Source organism: Episyrphus balteatus, chromosome 1 (assembly GCF_945859705.1).
Source record: "Episyrphus balteatus chromosome 1, idEpiBalt1.1, whole genome shotgun sequence".
NCBI classification, from domain to species: Eukaryota; Metazoa; Arthropoda; class Insecta; order Diptera; family Syrphidae; genus Episyrphus; species Episyrphus balteatus.
In genome coordinates this window covers 89,070,602-89,089,485 of record NC_079134.1, presented here as the reverse complement: position 1 = coordinate 89,089,485, position 18,884 = coordinate 89,070,602, and the positions used below count along the sequence as shown (strand labels likewise).

The following is an 18,884-nucleotide window of genomic DNA, read 5'->3' as shown; positions in this document are numbered from 1 at the left end:
AATATAATCATAATGGTTGTTTTTGTTAATAACAAAAGAGTTTGAAAGAAAAACTTTTCGCATTTTTCACTTTTCAAACAAAATTTTAAAATGTCAAACTTCAAATTCATAAGTGTGTGTGCAAATCGGTGTAGATCTGACTAAAAATGTGGAGTAAATCCGGGGTACTCCGTAGTACTGAAATTACTCCGGAGTAATTTTTTTTACACTTTTGTGGCGTCAAAGAACATAAAACCTTCAAAAGTGCAAAAATAAGTACTAAAAGGGTACTCTCATTGCAGTGAAAGAAAACGACATTAGTCCATCTGCAGTACTGCTCTTCATAAACGTCATTATGTCGTCAACGTCGGGCAGATTGCGCAGCCAAAATTTGATTGCTGCAGAACTCACGAAGAAATTTATTTGGCTCTTGATTCGATGGTTTTATTGTTAATTAATGTAAATTTAAAAAAAATATTGAAAAGCAAAAGTATTAACTAGGGTGGTGCAAAAAATGATTCTTTTTTCATTTTTCCAAAAATTTAAATTTTAATGACAGAAAATTTCTAAATCGTGTTTTTGATATGATGAGTTTAATTTGTTTTTTTTTTCGTATTAGGGTGGCTCTAAATGTTAACTTCGACAGTTGCTTGTGGAATTCTAAAAAATTCTACGTGGATAATATTTTGACCAAATTAAAGTTTAAAAAAAAATTTCATTAGGGTGGTTCAAATTTTTTTTTTATTTAATTGAAAAAAAAAAAAAAATAATTTTCACGGCAGAGAAACATGGTTTATGAAATATAATGTAAAATTGGGTACGTATTTTCGGATTTAGGGGGCTCAGAAAAATGGTATATTTTACATTTAGGCTTGAATTTTAACTAAATTCAATTTATATAATTTGATATGAATTTAATATTACTATAGCAAAAAAAAAGAAAACAATTAAAAAACTTTCTGTGTACTAAAATTAATTTTTTTAAACGCGAAAAAAACTTTTTTGAACACCCTGATTAAAAATATTTTTTTTTCATCGATAACACTGTGCTACAAAATAAAAAAAAAAAAATACACCCGAGAAATAACATAGTGTAGGCTGTTCGTATGGTCGAATAATGCATAAAAATATTTTTGTTATATTTTTGGAACCCTCCATTTTTTTTTTATTTACAAAAAACCATTTTTACAGACCTTACGATGTAATCTATCAATATTTCAGTCATTTTTCTAACAACTCTCAATATGTTATATGTTTTTGGAAAGAGGATTTCCAGACCTTTTGAATGATGTATATAAGTCTATTGTTTAAACAAATTAAGTGTAGGTTTTTATCCCACAAATCTTGAAAAAGTGATTTTTTTCCCAATTTTTTCAACTTTACCCAATTTTTTTTGCAAAATAAAACAAACAAAAAAATAAAGTAAGGTTATATTCTGAAAGAATATACATTTAGGCACAAATTGGCGTATTTTTTTATTGAATTTGACCAAAACTGCAGAATCTATGCTATTTTTTCGTAAATAGAAAATGTGGCTTTTCATGATGTGAATTGCAAGGTGCACAATAGGGTGGTCATTATTTTAAAATAATAAGAATGTCTATGCTCCTAGGATCTTATATGGTTGGAAATAAACTAAAAAAAATATTTTCCAAGTTTCAAGTCTCTAACTTATATCTAACCTGTGCCGCCAAGCGGTTGAAGTTTCTTATGGGAATAACATGGGGTTTCTTGGACCTTGTTCGATCAATTTTAAATTCCAGCCAAACCATTCGTTCAAAAAATTTAAAACTTTACAGACTCAAATTTAATAAGTGTAGCTATCATGTGAAAATTTTTCAGATTTGTAATTGTTATAATTTTAGAGATTTAGCTTGGTAAAAAAAGTCATTTTTTCAGACTTTTTCAAAAATTGCTTTTTACACGTTTAATGCAAAAAATTTAAAAAACATACATTTTTATTCACAAATAAGCATAGCATGTATATTTAAAATGCAAATTCAATTCATAGTTATATAAAAAATTAGTTTTGTATTCATTCTTCAAGTCACATCGATATTCAAAAAACGTGTTCCCGATTTAAGAAAAAGTACTGTAGTAAATAAACAAAAAAACTAATTAATTATATAACTTTGAATTGAATATAAATTTTAAATATACATTCTACGCTTATTTGTGTTTAAAAATGTATGTTTTTTAATTTTTTGACATTAAACGGGTAAAAAGCGATTTTTGAAAAAGTCTGAAAAAATGACTTTTTTTACCAAGCTAACAATTACAAATCTGAAAAATTTTCACATGATAGCTACACTTATTAAATTTGAGTCTGTAAAGTTTTAAATTTTTTGAACGAATGGTTTGGCTGGAATTTAAAATTGATCGAACAAGGTCCAAGAAACCCCATGTTATTCCCATAAGAAACTTCAACCGCTTGGCGGCACAGGTTAGATATAAGTTAGAGACTTGAAACTTGGAAAATATTTTTTTTAGTTTATTTCCAACCATATAAGATCCTAGGAGCATAGACATTCTTATTATTTTAAAATAATGAACACCCTATTGTGCACCTTGCAATTCACATCATGAAAAGCCACATTTTCTATTTACGAAAAAATAGCATAGATTCTGCAGTTTTGGTCAAATTCAATAAAAAAATACGCCAATTTGTGCCTAAATGTATATTCTTTCAGAATATAACCTTACTTTATTTTTTTGTTTGTTTTATTTTGCAAAAAAAATTGGGTAAAGTTGAAAAAATTGGGAAAAAAATCACTTTTTCAAGATTTGTGGGATAAAAACCTACACTTAATTTGTTTAAAAAATAGACTTATATACATCATTCAAAAGATCTGGAAATCCTCTTTCCAAAAACATATAACATATTGAGAGTTGTTAGAAAAATGACTGAAATATGGATAGATTACATCGTAAGGTCTGTAAAAATGGTTTTTTGTAAATAAAAAAAAAATGGAGGGTTCCAAAAATATAACAAAAATATTTTTATGCATTATTCGACCATACGAACAGCCTACACTATGTTATTTCTCGGGTGTATTTTCAGTGTCGCACCGTGTAATTTGTTTCAAATGCGAACCACTCGTTGTTTTTATTATGCATTTTATGTTCAAAAATGTATGTAATAAAATTCAGAAAATTATACATTTTGACTAGATTCTCGATTAAGTTGATTCAAAAACATTATAATAACTGTGTTGGAAGTTCAATTGGGCTATTCCATCACCAGTTTTCACCCATGATGCAATGCATTTTTCGGTTTTTAGAACACTTTTGTATGGGACGTGGCTCATTTTTGTAACACATTGAGACACACATCAAATGAAAGATCTCAATGAGCGTATATTTTCTTTGTATGGACAAAAGACTCTATCTCGTGCAGGGTAAGTGCAGTGGTGCATTTTATGCTCAAAAATAAATGTAACACATTGAGACTTACATCAAATGAAAGGTACTGATGAGCGCATTATTTCTTTAAATGGACACGAAACTCTACCTCGTGGAAGGTGCATTGGTGCATTTTATATTGAAAAATGTATTTAAGGTTATTTTACATGTTTGTTTTTTTAGAGCAAAAAAAGATGGAGAAAACACTAAATCTGTATGGTTTGTAGTTTAAATTCATAATACCTACCAGCATTTTATTAGTAATATAACTTATAGTTTGAGTTGCATTTTTGAAAAATTAGTCACAACCTTCGTATATTTAAATTATTTTAAAACCAACAAGGTTTTATTAGGTACTGCACTTTCCCTGCATGAGATACAGACTTTTGCCCATATAAAAAAATAATACACTCATCGAGACCTTTCATTTGAAGTATGTCTCAATGTGTTACAAAATAGAGACACGTCCTATAAAAAAGTGTTCTAAAAACCGAAAAAAGCATTGCATCATGGGTGAAAACTGGTGATGGAATTGCCCAATTCAACTTCCAAGACAGTTATGTATTGTTTTTGAATCAATTTAATTGAGCATTTAGTCAAAATGTATACTTTTCTGAATTTCATTACATAAATTTTTGAACATAAAATGCATCACTGCACTTTCCCTGCACTAGATACAGACTTGTGCCCATACAAACAAATAGTACACTCATCGAGACCTTTCATTTGATGTATGTCTCAATGTGTTACACCAATGGGCCAAAATGCCCACTCTTCTTTTCTGTGTTTTTAAAAACAATATTTTCGGGAACTGAAAAGGTAAATATTTTTTTACTTATTAAACAAAACTCATTCTGTGGTCAATTTTTATATTTTTCCTGACTACTCAATGACTGCAGAAAATTGTACTTACGCAGGCCTGCAAACATTCTGCACAGTTGGTGTGTTCATTAATGCAACAAAGCAGAAAGACGATTGCACTAACGCAGATTTCCGACGTTTATGAAAACACCCTATGTAAGTTTTCAAACTGTTCCAAGAAAGATATGAAATAAATATATTATACATATACGCTACGTTTAACTGTCAAAATAAATAAATATAAAAAGCAAAATAAAAACTGAAATATTCTACTTTTTGCTTTCAAAATATTTTTTTTTTTACAGCTGCAAATCAATTGACATAAATAATGTGAAAACTAACTAAACATAAATCAAAGGTTGAATTTAATTACTTTAAAATATTAACTTACTTATAATCAAGGAACATAACTTACTTAATACTTTGATTCACATCAAGTTTATTTATCACTCGGCCGCGCAGATGGCGGTGGACCAGTATTTCGGCTTGGAATTGGCGGCGGATTTCGACTAGGCAAAGGCGGAAGTGCTCTTTGCGTTTTGTTGAAAGTTGTTTCAATACTGCTTTTAACGCTTGCAGCTGATAGCAATGGGAAACAATTTCCGTCTTTTAAGCTTTCGGGGCACACTGGTGGAGTAAAATGTGGCATTGCAGCAGAATACTCTGTGCTCACGGTAATTTCTTCATATATATCATCCAAATTAGAGACCTCATCAACAGATTTTTGGTTATTATGAGTCGGTGAACAATTTTGCTTTTCATTAGAAGCTTTATTAAATCCTGAATTAGGAAATTCTTCTATAGCTTCAGCAACTGCTAAAGCTGGTGGCCTGATAGGACGTTGTTGCTGCTGCTGAGGCGTTGACAAAACTTCACCATCTTTCTGTTGCATCTGGGGACTAATACTTATGACACCAGCATGTGGTAAACGATGAGGAGAATTATGTGGAGTATTTTTAGGAGACAATGGCAAAGGTGGACGATTTGGCGGTCGTGGCGGTTGTTGTTTTGGTCGTTGTGGTATTTCTGGTACATAGCTATCATCACATTGTTTCTTTAGAGGATGAGCACACAGCGGTATTGTATTGGATGTGCATAATGCAATTTCCTGATCAACAAGAATATTCCAATTTTTAGATTTTAGCTCAAAACTCAATTCAAGATCGCAAATTGTTGCGGTTTTCTGAGCTACTGCATTCAAAGCTGATTCCCCATCACGGAATGTAACCCACATTGTATCATCAACGTATCGCACTAAGGTAACTTCTCCGAATTTCGATAGTTGTTGGATTATAAAGTTCATAACATTTTCATCATAAAGTGATTGATCATCATTTGTCTCATCGTTGTTTTTGGAATTCACATGAACTATGATTGTAGAATCAGGTGGACCTAAGTCATTTATTACATTTTGGAACACTTTCTTTCGCTTGGTGCTGTCAATAATAACTACTTCACAGTCTATCAAAGCTAAGACAGGTCTATGGTCACTTTGAGTAAGTTCAGAACGACCATAATAAATAAGTTTTCCCGGATTCCAGTCGGCACTTACCTCAGACTCGGCAAGTGCTTTTCTCCGACGCCATAAAACTCGATCTGTCCAAGCCGGAGCTCTCATTTTTTCACTCGTATCGTACATTTCGCTGAACATATCATACTTGTAGGTTGGATCGAATGTTATTTCCCCCTCGAGAAAATCATTAAACACATTGCCAGCTTCTTGTTCTTTTCGCAATTGATCGTTCTCTAAAACACTTTCCAATCTTCCAATTTCAATCGCTTCTTTCAGTTCTTCTTTGTCCATATCAATTCGATAATTGAAGTCACCACACCAAAAAACGTAGTCGTGAGATTTTAGAGTTCTCCCCATGGGAAAAGCTAACCTTCGAGTAACCTCAGCGTAGTCGGCATTACGTTCACTTACTTGAGACTGTCCTGCAGCAAAGTGAGCACACACAAAACACATGGAGGTGCCATGCAGCACAAAACGAATAGCACTTGCTCCTTTATTGCCTGTTGCCCCTCCTAAGCCAGTTTTCACACAATCAATAGCTAAATCTCGAATGTATGGAGCTTTCTCTGGACGAATGTAAATGTATAAGCAAACACCCACTAATTGCTGGTATGTAAGTAAAACGTAGCTGTTATCTCTAGATATAGATTTTTGTAGTTCTTCTGTCCACATCTTCGCATTTTCTGAACTGGCAGCCATAATATTACTTGCATTTAAGTCGACTATTTCCTGAAAACCTATAGCATAAATGTCTACAGGTTGTTCAGTACCTTCATTTGTAAGCACCAGTTCCTTTGAGCTACTTTGGGTAAAAGAATCCAGCAACCACTCTCTGAGAGAGTTTTGCATGTCAACAGCCCGGAAATTTTTTCCCCCGGCCACGTTATACGTACCAACAGCAACTCGTACATTTTTAATATTGATGTATTCATTATAACGTTTGCACATTTCCCTCAAAACCGTAACTGGTGCATGTAACATATTTGATGGTAAAAGTATTCGTGCACGATCTGCGAGTTCTGAACTTAATGTTGATCCGAGAAGCAGAACATCAATGGCTTCTTGTTTGGAATTATCTAACAAATTATTTTGAATAGTTCTGGCTGCTGATCGAGCACCATCAATTAATTTTGAACCACCTTGAATTGCTCCAGTGCCGGCATAAATTTTACTCACTTCATTACCGTTGTTCACCCACATTTGTCGGAAGATTTCTTCAAACCGCGATAAGTTTTGCTTTTTTTCACCAAGCCTCATAGATTCTATCTGAATATTGAGCATTTCGAGTCCTAAAAATGTTTGCACACAGTTAGTTCGATCTAAACAATCAAGACAGTTTGTGCGGATAGTTCCTATTTGCTCACGGATAATATTATTATTGCTTGCATAAAAGTAGCCGAAATTGACTCCACATGCATCAATTCTAGATTTAAGTTTAGACAATGCTGAAAAGTTACTTCCTCGACATTCTTGGTGATAATCGAAGATTATATGTGGAACCTCTTTATGATTAGACATATTATGGTGTCTCTGGAATTCATTGCTTAACATTGCTTCACCCTCTTTACTGCCAATCTGGCTTGTTCCAAGAAGGTTAACAATCATTTGAAGACCATAACGATCTTTCATTATTTGCATGTGTCGGTCGAAAGCTGAAGCCGATGCTTCAAAACCTCGCGAAAGCTTAACTTTATGAGATCCTACTTGCACACCTGGTTGCTCCCAAAATAATGGTACTGATCCTCTGGTTTGTACGTAACTACTTACATCATTGTCTACATAGATAACTTGCTCTGTTTCGACAAAATTTGCAACATGGCCTTCATCGTTAGTTCCGCGTGTGTTAAAACGAGTACCAGCACGTTCGCAGCTTAATCGAGAAATAATAGCAGCCTTGGCTTGTTTAGCTCCAATGTAAACGGTTCTAATTTCAACTGAACCACACATTACTTTAATTAACCATGCCGAGCAGTCGATTCCATACCTTAGCATATGTATGTGTAGCATTCTATTCCAAAAAAATCTGTTATCAGTCTCAGAAGTCTGCTGTCGCCTTTGGGCACAAAGTGTTATATCAAATTTGCAACAACTGCTCGATTGTTTGTTTGCGTTTACAGCATGCGAAAAGTAAAACACACCAGAATTAAGAAGTTTTCGAACTTCACTGACTTTGTCTTCATGTGGAACTTGGGTTTGTAATGATACGAATTGCGTTTGGGTAACCCGGAATATTTCAGCATCCCCAATTTTTCCAGTAGATACGCAGCCAGTAACCATCACTAAAAAAAGAACAGTACTTTCGCCAGCATTCAGTTGTAGTACACCTAAACAGCCATAGGCATCACAAAGTTTTGTGTATTGCTTACGAACAGTTTCACATTCCTGCGAACTTAATTTTGCTACGGAATGTGATTCAAACAGTATGCTGTCTGATTTCGTTCGATGTTCCAACAAAACGCTATGAGGATTTGGTGGAACGGACTTCTCCCAAATTCTAAAAATCTTTGACATAGCCATTATGTTGCTTGCTCTCCGTTCTTCTTGTTCCAAACGAACGGAAAGATATTAATTATATCATCTGAAAAAAAAGAAAACGTTCAAGTTTGGCATTTTTATATTAATTTTGTACATGGGATGCAGAAATATATGATGTTTAATGTAATAACTTTATTGGTATAAAAGAGAGTTTAATGGTGTTCACCAATGAAAGGTACATACATATATTATAAGTAATATTCTTCAGTTTCAGTTTATTGTTATAATTACTCAACAAGATACAATGGCGCAAATTTTCAGTCAGCGATCGTTTAAGCGATAAAGCCTACTCTAGTTAGATCACTCGTTTAGTTCTAAATAACCGTCTAACTTTTTCTGATTTTCAAACACTTTAAACAACTCTTCTAACCAGAGAGGACACGTAACGTAAGCAAATTTTTATTTGAACACGTCTAAAATTGACAGATAAAGAAGTCAAACAAACCTTTACAAAAAAAAAAAACAAACAAAATCAACAATTTGCAAGAAATTTTTTTTGATTTTCAAACACTTTAAACAACTCTTCTAACCAGAGAGGACACGTAACGTAAGCAAATTTTTATTTGAACACGTCTAAAATTGACAGATAAAGAAGTCAAACAAACCTTTACAAAAAAAAAACAAACAAAATCAACAATTTGCAAGAAAATTATTTAAAAGAAAGTTTCAAGCTTCAAGTGATTTTTATTTCTTGTTTTTATCAAGTGAAAAGATACTGAAATAAAATTAAAACTTAAAAAATAAATTGCACGACTGGGGTCGCACGTACTTGCTCTTATGCTTAAAGTAACTTGGAAGACCTCTGGTTTTCAAAAAAAGACATTATTAGCTTTAATTTGAAATTAAATTCGACTTTTAATTCGGTAAGTTGTAAGGGGCGCAGCGTATTATTTGAGACTTTTTCGTGAATTATTCGTAGTTTTGCATATACTTTGGGTCATTGTTAATAAACTATCAAGCAATTTCCAAAACATCGTTTTATATTTAAATGCTAATAACTCATATTTTTATTTTATAGTGAAAAAACTCCTTAACTCATCCACCAAAATACCAAAAAACAATACTTTATGAAAAAACTCACTTTCATCGCTTCTAACCTTAAAACGGGCTGCATGACAAAACTGCCCGACTTTCGCCCGGAAGACCTCTGAATTTTGATAGCTGACAATATCACCTTTAATTTGACACCAATATTGTTTTTTAACTCTATGAGATGCACAATGCACTTTACCACGCCAATCGTGCCAGGATGCGAACGGGAAGACCTGTGGTTTTCGTAACTACAAATAGCCCTCTTTCACTTCCCATTTGAAATTTTCTTGAGCTCGATGAGTTGAGCGTTTCTGCAGTGGCCGCCCGGACTTTTTAATATTATCTTTACTAACACACTTTTGTATAAAAATTTTCATTTAAATCGGGTTAATGTTGTACGAGATATTCAGAAACGAAAAAAACCGTTCTATGACAGGTACCGTTAATAACGGTACAAAAAATATTTTTTTTATTTAAAAAGTTGGCTATTATGTGTAGTACTACACACAAAAATTTTAATCAAAATCGTTAGAGCCGTTTTTGAAAAAAATTAACTTTTCTATTTCCGTTATATGGCAGGTACCGTTAGTTTTGGTCATAAAAAAAAAATTTCAATTTCCCCTCTAGGGAATCACCAAAAACTGCTAACCACCAAGTTTGAAGAAAATCGCTTCACTCGTTTAGGCTGCAGCTCCAGATAGAGACAGACGGACAGACAGACAGACAGACAGACAGACAGACAGACAGACAGACAGACAGACAGAATTGCCGGACCCACTTTTTTGGCATTCTCCATCATCGTAATGTCATGTAAAATTGTTATCTCGAGTTCGATTTTTTTTACGAATCCTAAACTTGCCCTATAGTACCTATATCGCAAGTAAAAAGGAGAAGGTTATACAAGTCTGACCCTTTATAAGAATGTGTATAAGAAGCTTAAACGAAGCTTTACCGAAGCTCTACCGAAGCTTTAAGATTTGACAGATAGCTTCGGAAGAGCTTGTATAGCTCATTAATACATGTCTTATTATAGAAAAAAAAAAAAAAAAAACAACTACAAAAACAAAAAAAAGAAATTTTCTTTTCAATTAGTTTGATTTGATTTTAAATCATGATAATCTGAAATTATTTATAACATTATGTATAACATTCCATTAGTTTTTAGTGTATCTATTAATAATTATTTTAAAAGTATATAATTTTTTACCACACCCAGGAATCGAACTTCGTATCTGCTTGGTGGCAGTCCACCACTCTACACAATCCTATTAATTTGATCCTTTTATCACAAAATGCATAATTACTTTTTCATACTTTTACTTTTTCACCTCACTCTCTCAAAACATTATTTTGTATTAAAATTCAATAAAAAATAAAAGCAAGCTATTTAGGTTATTCATGAAAATTCAATGTTCCATAGTAAAATATAATTCACTTTTTGATTATTTTTGATTCTCATACGATGTATAAAATCTGTGGCCTCAATCAATAACCGCTTAAATCGAAAAAAAAAAACAAAATTTAGTTTTACAATAATGCTCCGCATTTTTTAATTTGCCTCAAAAACAACTCAATCTTTTCTTAACTCGATCTAGATAGTTTTAATCTATCGTTTTTAATAGTTAAAAAATTAAAAAGATGTAGATTTAGCATTGGGTAGCATCATAAGACCTCTCAAAAAATTTTATCTTAACTCACTTAAGCGGTTATTGGCCACAGAAATATATATGCGGTTCAAAAAAATGCAAAAAATTTCCATGTGGTGCACTTGGCACTTGTTCTTTAAGTAAATGACTATTTATAAAGAGTGCAATAACTTTTTACATGACAGTCCAGGCACATTGGTATTGGTTTTATTCGATCGGGCGTTAAAAATTACTTCGAAATCATGTATTATATTAATAAAAAAGTTTCATTAGCTATACTATGATATGCAACAATGCGGGTGCAACACAGAAAAGCTCTTGTTTCTACCCTCTTGGCCCAATATCTCAAAATAACTCTTATATTGAGTACTATTAACGATGTTAATTTCATGCTTTTATCACAAAGTGCACGATTGAACTTTTTTTTTTAATGCTAAGCTGCCTCACTATTTGAAATTGTTTATAGTTTCATTTTCTCTATTTATATTTTGCTCATTGACATTTTTATTTACATTTGAGTCTTTAATATTAACATATTCATTTACTACATTTGATTCTTCATTATTAATATTTTCATTTTCTTTTGAGTCTTGTCTATATGCATTTGTGCTTACATTTTCGTTTACATTAATTTCTGGCTGGTTTTCAAATTCTTTTTCAAAATACATATTTGGTTCGATATTAAATTTTGACATTTTGTTTGTATCTCTTCTAAGATGAATTCTATTTGTATCTAGTATTTTATTATTTTCTTTAAGTATTTTATATGATCTAGGTTTTTTGATTTTGAACTCTAACTCTATCTCCTTTTTTAAATTCAGGAAGATTTCTTGAATTTTTGTCATAGTACTGTTTTGGTTTAATTTGTCTCTTTCTAAGGTTTTCGTCATAGGTTTGTGCTGGTACTATTTTCTGAGGTAATATTCCTCGAACTTCTCTTCCGTAAAGGAGTTTGTTGGGTGAAGGTATATCATACGATATTGGCATGTTTCTGTACTCTAGTAAAGATAAATATGGATCTTTATTGTCATAACTGGCTTTCTTTAATAGTCTCTTCAATGTGTCTTTCAACCATGCCATTGCTTTTAGGATAGTGTGGACAATTGTATTGAGGTCCTCCGTCACTTATCACTACTAATGGTATAACGTGTCTAGCGAAAATAGATTTTAAAATGTTGACATATCCGGAAGTATGGCCATTTCAATATATTTAGTGTAATAATCTACTACGATTAGGTAATTATTTCCTTCGAAATAAAACAAATCTGTACCTACTATTTGCCATGGTGATTTTGGTATTTCTTGTTCAATCATTTCTTCTTTCGGGTTACTTTTTTGAAATCTTAAGCATGTTGAACAATTTAATATTATATCTTCAATCTGTTTTGCCATTCCTGGCCAAAAAATTATTTCTCTAGCCCTATTTTTTGTTTTATCTAAACCCATGTGATTATAATGCAATCTTTTTAACATTTCTTGTCTTTGACTTGTCGGTATTATAATAGTGTTATTTTTAAAAATAAGTCCATCCGATTCATATATTTTATTGCTAAAAGTATTGTATTTTTTTAGAATATCCGGTATTTTATTTTTTTCATTCGGCCAACCTATTTTTATTAATTTATTCAAATCTTGTAATTCTTTATCTTTTGCTGTTTCGATTTTTAGTTCTTGTAATCTTTGATCTGATATATTTTCTTTACATTATAACCATAAAATTGCTAAATTATTCATTTCACAATCTTCTTCCGATTCGCTACTATGTGTCCTAGATAATGTATCTGCTATAACTAATTCTTTTCCTGATTTATGAATAACATTTATGTCGTAAGGTTGTAATCGCATTCTCATTATTTAATGGTTTTCTAAAAATTGGAATTAGAGGCTTGTGATCACTTTCTACTACTGTCGTTCTACCTGCAATATACTGATGAAATCGTTCACATCCAAAAACAATTGCATGCATTTCTTTTTCTATTTGTGCCCAGTTTCTTTGAGAATCTGTAAATGCTTTTGAAGCATATGCAATTGGTTTCCCTTTTTACATAATAACTGCTTCTACTCCTGTATCACTTGCATCGACACTAAGTGTACATTGTAAATTTGTATCATAATAAGCTAGCACTTTCTATTGTATTAAACTTTCTAACAATTTATCAATAGCTTTCTGTTGTTCAGAATCCCATTCAAATACCTGGTCTTTTCTTATTAATTTTCTTAGAGATTCTGTTAAAACTGATGCATTAGGAATACATTTTGTGATCATACCTAAAAATCTTTCAACTGCTTTTTTATCTTTCGGTTTACCCATTTCTTTTATTGCTTTAATTTTATCTTCGTCAATTTTAATACCGTTTTTGTCAAAAATGTGACCTAAAAATTTTATTGAACTCTGTTCTATTTTACATTTAGATTTATTAAATTTTATGTTATGTAACTTTGCTCTCTCAAAAACTTCTTTTAAAATTTTTCGATTTTGATTTTCATCTTCCGACCACACTATTATCTCATCAATATAAATTTCTATATTTTCTATGCCTTCAAAAATATTTTTAAATTTTTTATGATAAATTTCTGATGCCGTTTTTATACCGTGAGGCATTCTTTGGAAACAGTAACGTCCCACTGTTGTCCAAAATGACTTATCTCGTTGCAAAAATCATAACTTTTGAACGGATTGAGGTAGCGGTACAGTTTTTTTTTTAATTTGAAGGAAAATTCCAGGGCTGTTACACCAATGAATTTCAAGAAAATTGTTTTACAGGGTGTTTAGGAATCATCGGTCGAAATTCTTAAAAAAAAAATATTTAAATTAAAATTGGTATGCCATTTTGTAGAAATCACTAATTCACATCTAAAAAAAGTTCAGATTACACTTTTCCATGATATTACGATTATAGAGAATGCCAAAAAAGTTGGTCCCGGAAGTCCGTCTGTCTGTATAAGGATCTACAGCCTAAACGGATGGACCGATTGACTTCAAATTTGGTATGTAGCATTTTTTGGAGACCCTCCAGAGGGGTTTTTGGAATTAATTTTTTTGGGCCAAAAATAACGGTACTTGTCATACACCAATTTCAGTAAAGCTGTAATTGCTCAAAAACTGCTCCAACGATTTTGTTTAAAAAATTCAAATGTAAGTTTGAAAACAAGGTCTATCTTCTAATGAAAAAAATTTTTTTGCAAAATCATTATCAACGGTACCTGCCATAGAACGGTTTTTTTTAAATCCGATATTCTCCGAAACGGCTTATTCGATTTCAACGAAACTTTTTTTGAAGAAGCACTTATATAACTCAAATATAGGCCAAAAATAAAATTAAAAAAAAAAATTATTTTTGGATTTTTAAAAAAATTTTGAAATTTTTTTTTGAAAAATAAAATTTTCGAAAACGGGACATTGTATTTTTTTGAAATTTTGTTTTTAGATGTGGATTAGTGATTTCTACAAAATGGCATACCAATTTTAATTTAAACATTTTTTTTAAAGAAAATCTGTTCCTTCTGCCTTCATTTTTTTTTCAAAGTACAAAATCTCGGCAGTGCGCAAGCATGCGCAGCTAAATATTTTTATTTTGGATCAACAATTGATTGGTACACACCCTATTCGGCTTAATGCATGGAACCGAATGGATTTTTTACGGTACCTGCCATTAAACCGTTTTTTTTTCAAATCCGATATTCTCCGAAACGGCTTATTCGATTTCAACGAAACTTTTTGTGAAGAAGCACTTATATAACTCAAATATAAGCCAAAAATAAAATTAAAAAAAAATAAATTTTGGATTTTTAAAAAAATTTTGAAATTTTTTTTTGAAAAATAAAATTTTCGAAAACGGGACATTGTATTTTTTTGAAATTTTGTTTTTAAATGTGGATTAGTGATTTCTACAAAATGGCATATCAATTTTAATTTAAACTTTTTTTTTTAAGAAAATCTGTTTTTGGCCGATGATTCCGAAACACCCTGTGAAATAATTTTATTGAAATTCATTGGTATAACAGCCCTAGAAATGTCCTTCAAATAAAAAAAAAATTGTACCGCTAACTCAATCCGTTCAAAAGTTATGATTTTTGCAACGAGATAAGTCATTTTGGACAACCGTGGACGCGTCCGTAAGGTGTTAAAAAAGTAGTCATCAAAGCACTTTTCTCAGATAGTTTAATCTGGTAAAATGCTTTACTACAATCAAGAGTACTGAATAATTTTGCGTGGCTAATCGTGGCATTTTAGTGTGCTCTCTTCTTAAACATGAATTTAAATTTTGTGGATCTAAACAAATTCTCAACGAAAGTCTGTTGGTTGATCGACCTTTTTAATTATGCCCTGAGATTCCATCTTATATAACTCAGTTTTAACTTTTTTACTTATTGGAAAAGGAGTTTTGCGTGATTGTTCAATTATTGGCTCATAATTCTCTTTCAATAAAAAATCGTATTCAAAATCTTGTATTATGCCCAGACCCTCAAAAGAATCTTTTTAAATTTCAAAAATATCATTATAATTAGAAATAACATCAATTCTCTGCAGCAAATTTGTTGCAATAATAGTAGGTAGCCCTAAAACCGGCATAGATTTACATTTAGTAATATAATATCTCACCTTATATACTGCGTTTTTAATTTTTGAATCAATTATGACGTACCCTATAATATTTAATATAGAACCATAAAAAGTACTAAGCTTCGTATTGCTTTTTTCAATTTTAACATTTAACCCTTTTAAATAATCTACAGATATAACATTACAATCTGCACCGGTATCTATTTTACAATCTATGAGTTTAGCAAAATTTACAAAATATACTTTTTCCAACCAATTTACAGAATTAATTTTGGCATTATTTAAAACACCTTAAAACTTAGTTATTTTCATTATATTGATCATCATCATTTTTTAATTCTACAATAATTTCTGAATTTACACATTTTTTTGAAATGTCCTACCTTGTTGCACTTCTATCATTCAACCTCCACCAACTTCACTTAAATATGTCATTCACACTTCATTCTTTTATCAAACGTGTTCAATCGCCCTTCAAGCAAACGAGACCGACATCGGTCCGAATCGGCTCCGACGTGAGTCCCAACCCGACTACGAAAGGGACCCATGGCGGCTCAAATTCATGGTATAAAAAGAGAAGGTATGATCATTAGAAAAAACTCAGTATCGAGAACTGTCAAAACTTATGGCTACTTAAGGTTTTGACAGCCCAGCCCATTGAAATTGTTGTTGTAAACAAATTTGTCTTGGAAATTGTTGTTGCTTTTGACTTTGCCAAATGCCAAACGTCAAAACCTTATTACCCCATTTTGTAAGATGGCGGCTGTAATGATCATACCTTGTCTTTTTATACTATGGCTCAAATTAGTATGGAAATTTTAATCACCGCAGAGCCGATTGCATATGTATTGGTATTTTCACCACGATTTCTCCTTCGACTTTGTGTTCATACACAAAAAGTTGGAAGTTGAGGTCCGAGTGCCTTTTCTGAGCTCCGTTTTCTTGCTTGAAGGGCGAGCTCTCCATTTTGTCTTTTCCCTTCAAGCAAACGAGTCCGACATCAATCCGAATCGGCTCCGAAGTGAGTCCGAGTTCGACAACGAAACGGGCTCCACCGTGGCTCAAATTAGTATGGAAATTATAATCACCGCGGAGCCGAACGCATATGTATTGGGGTGGTGAAATTCTCCATTCCAAAAAAATGGAGCCGAACTCGTAGCCGAGTCGGAGCAGCGAAAACCTACCACAAAAAGGAACAAAAAAAGGAATGCGTTTCGCATTTGCGACCGCATTTGCAGCCCTGCTTATATGCTAAGTCTTAGAGATGTAAACAAAATATTATAACAGAGAAAATTAAATTTAAAAATGTATACATTTTTTGAAATTGGTGAATTTAGAAAAAGTCCAAAAAGCTATTTCCTTAACAAAAAGTGATAGAAGACTTAGCATATAAGCAGGGTGGCGTTGTCGAAAAAATTTGACCTTTAAAGGGTGGGAACCCTATGCCTTGACAGGATGTCGCCAAATAACCTATGTGCAAACTGTTTGTTTAGACACTACCCTTAAGAAAATATAACTCTCAACTGGTATAACGATGAGGGTAGTTCGTCTTATGGTGGGATCATAAGACGAACAGCAACATTATATGCTTACACGACGACTTCTATAAACGAAGTCGTTCACACCGTCGCACAATGGGACGAAAGGGGGTTGAGCGTCTCAAAAATGGTTTTCACGAATTTCGCAATTCCAAAAATCTAATGATGGGGTTATTATATAGAAATAGAGCTCTTTGCGATACAGTAATATTTTCCACATAATATTTATTCTATGTAGGTACTTAAAACAACCTTCAAACACCGCATTTTGTTATTTTATATTTTGCTATTTTTAAAAAGAGACATTTTGAACTCAGATATTTCGTTAGTTTTTTAATAAACTTTATTAATGTTATACATTTTAGAAAAGCTTGTAATCTCTTCTTTCCAAAACTATAAGATTTTTTTTTATTTAATGGAACAATTAATTTAAAAAAAAAAATTGAGTGTGGTGAACTTTTTTTTTCATTATTTCGTTTTCAACTAGAGTTTTCTATGTTGGCTCCGGCTGCCTCCGCTGAGTTAATGACTGTTTTGCATTCTATTTTTGTTGTAGATTAAGAAACAAAAATAAAAACTTTCCCATTTTCATCCTTTTTCGTTTTACAAGCGAAATTGAATAATGAGAGAATTTATTTTTTATTTATTTTAAGCTTTAAAAATCTATTACTTTTGCAATTTTCAATTTAAAAAGTTCAAATTTGGCACAATAAAAGTTCATATTCTTGGCTTTGAAAATAAATATAATTTTGTGTTAAAAATTAAAAAATAACGGTATAATTAATTGAAGAAACTTATGGACCAAATTCACTCGTTTTCATTCATTGATTTGATATATTTCATTTAGCAGACCAAACGGTAAACAAATCGTAAGATCCTGATTCTGATTTCCAAAGTGATTGAGAGAAATAAAAAAAAAAAATACTTAAAATAATTCTTCTTGGGTATTTTTTCGTTAATTATTATAATTGTCTGGTCATGGTCAAAAGTTGTTGTTGTTTTGAATTTTTTTAAGGTATTGTTTCTTAGAAACTCAAGTTTTTTGGTCATTAATTTTTCTATAGTTATTTATTTTTTTTATTATGAATTACATTTTTTATTTGTATTTTATGAACTCAATTTTCAAAACATCAACAACAACACGATTAAACTATTATTTATGTCATCTTACTCACAATACTTTATTAGTATTTAATATTTTTTTGCAAAAAACTCAACTGATTTATGACAACAAGAATTTTTTTAGATTATAAGTTTCATGGAAAATGTTTTATTTCATTTTCAGATTTAAGAAGTAAAAAGTAACAATGGCAACCGTGCCGTACGAGTTTTTATCTTTTTCGATTGCTTCATTGAAAAAAAAATTAATTTAAATAATATTACGGTACGTTCTCGATTAACGCAACTCTCGATTCACGCAACTCCTCGATTTTCGCAACACCCCAATTTTTATCATTGTTGACGCAGTAATCGCAACTCTTGTACAAAAATTGACTCGATAAGTGCAACTTTCAATACAAAAATACAATGAACTGACCAAAATTTAACCCTGATTGAAAAAATGTTGATTGTTCAATTTTTAAAATCTAACAAACTAAAAAATCCAAACAAAAATATCCCATTTTTTCGAAATAAAATAATTAAATTTGGATAAAGAACTAAACATTCATAATTACGTACTTATCGTAATGAATTAACTTCCATTTGTTTCGTTTCATATCAATTATATTTTATTGGACAGAAATTTGTTGCATTAAATATATTTGTTAGTGTTGCGTTTCCGATATTTTCGCTTTTCATCTCATATTGAACCT

General features: G+C 31.5%; 1 protein-coding gene across 4 annotated transcripts in view; it reads right to left on the bottom strand.

Annotated features, from left to right (window-relative positions):
• LOC129907296 (synaptojanin-1) overlaps window positions 1–18,884 on the bottom strand; it is a 62,199-nt gene that overhangs the window by 10,728 nt on the left and 32,587 nt on the right. For all 4 annotated transcript variants that reach the window (XM_055983431.1, XM_055983417.1, XM_055983423.1 and 1 more), the window contains exon 2: window positions 4,658–8,333. In XM_055983431.1, the coding sequence (XP_055839406.1) occupies window positions 4,682–8,272 (3,591 nt within the window). In that variant the 5' untranslated portion in view covers window positions 8,273–8,333 and the 3' untranslated portion in view covers window positions 4,658–4,681. The remainder of the gene's footprint in view (window positions 1–4,657; window positions 8,334–18,884) is intronic.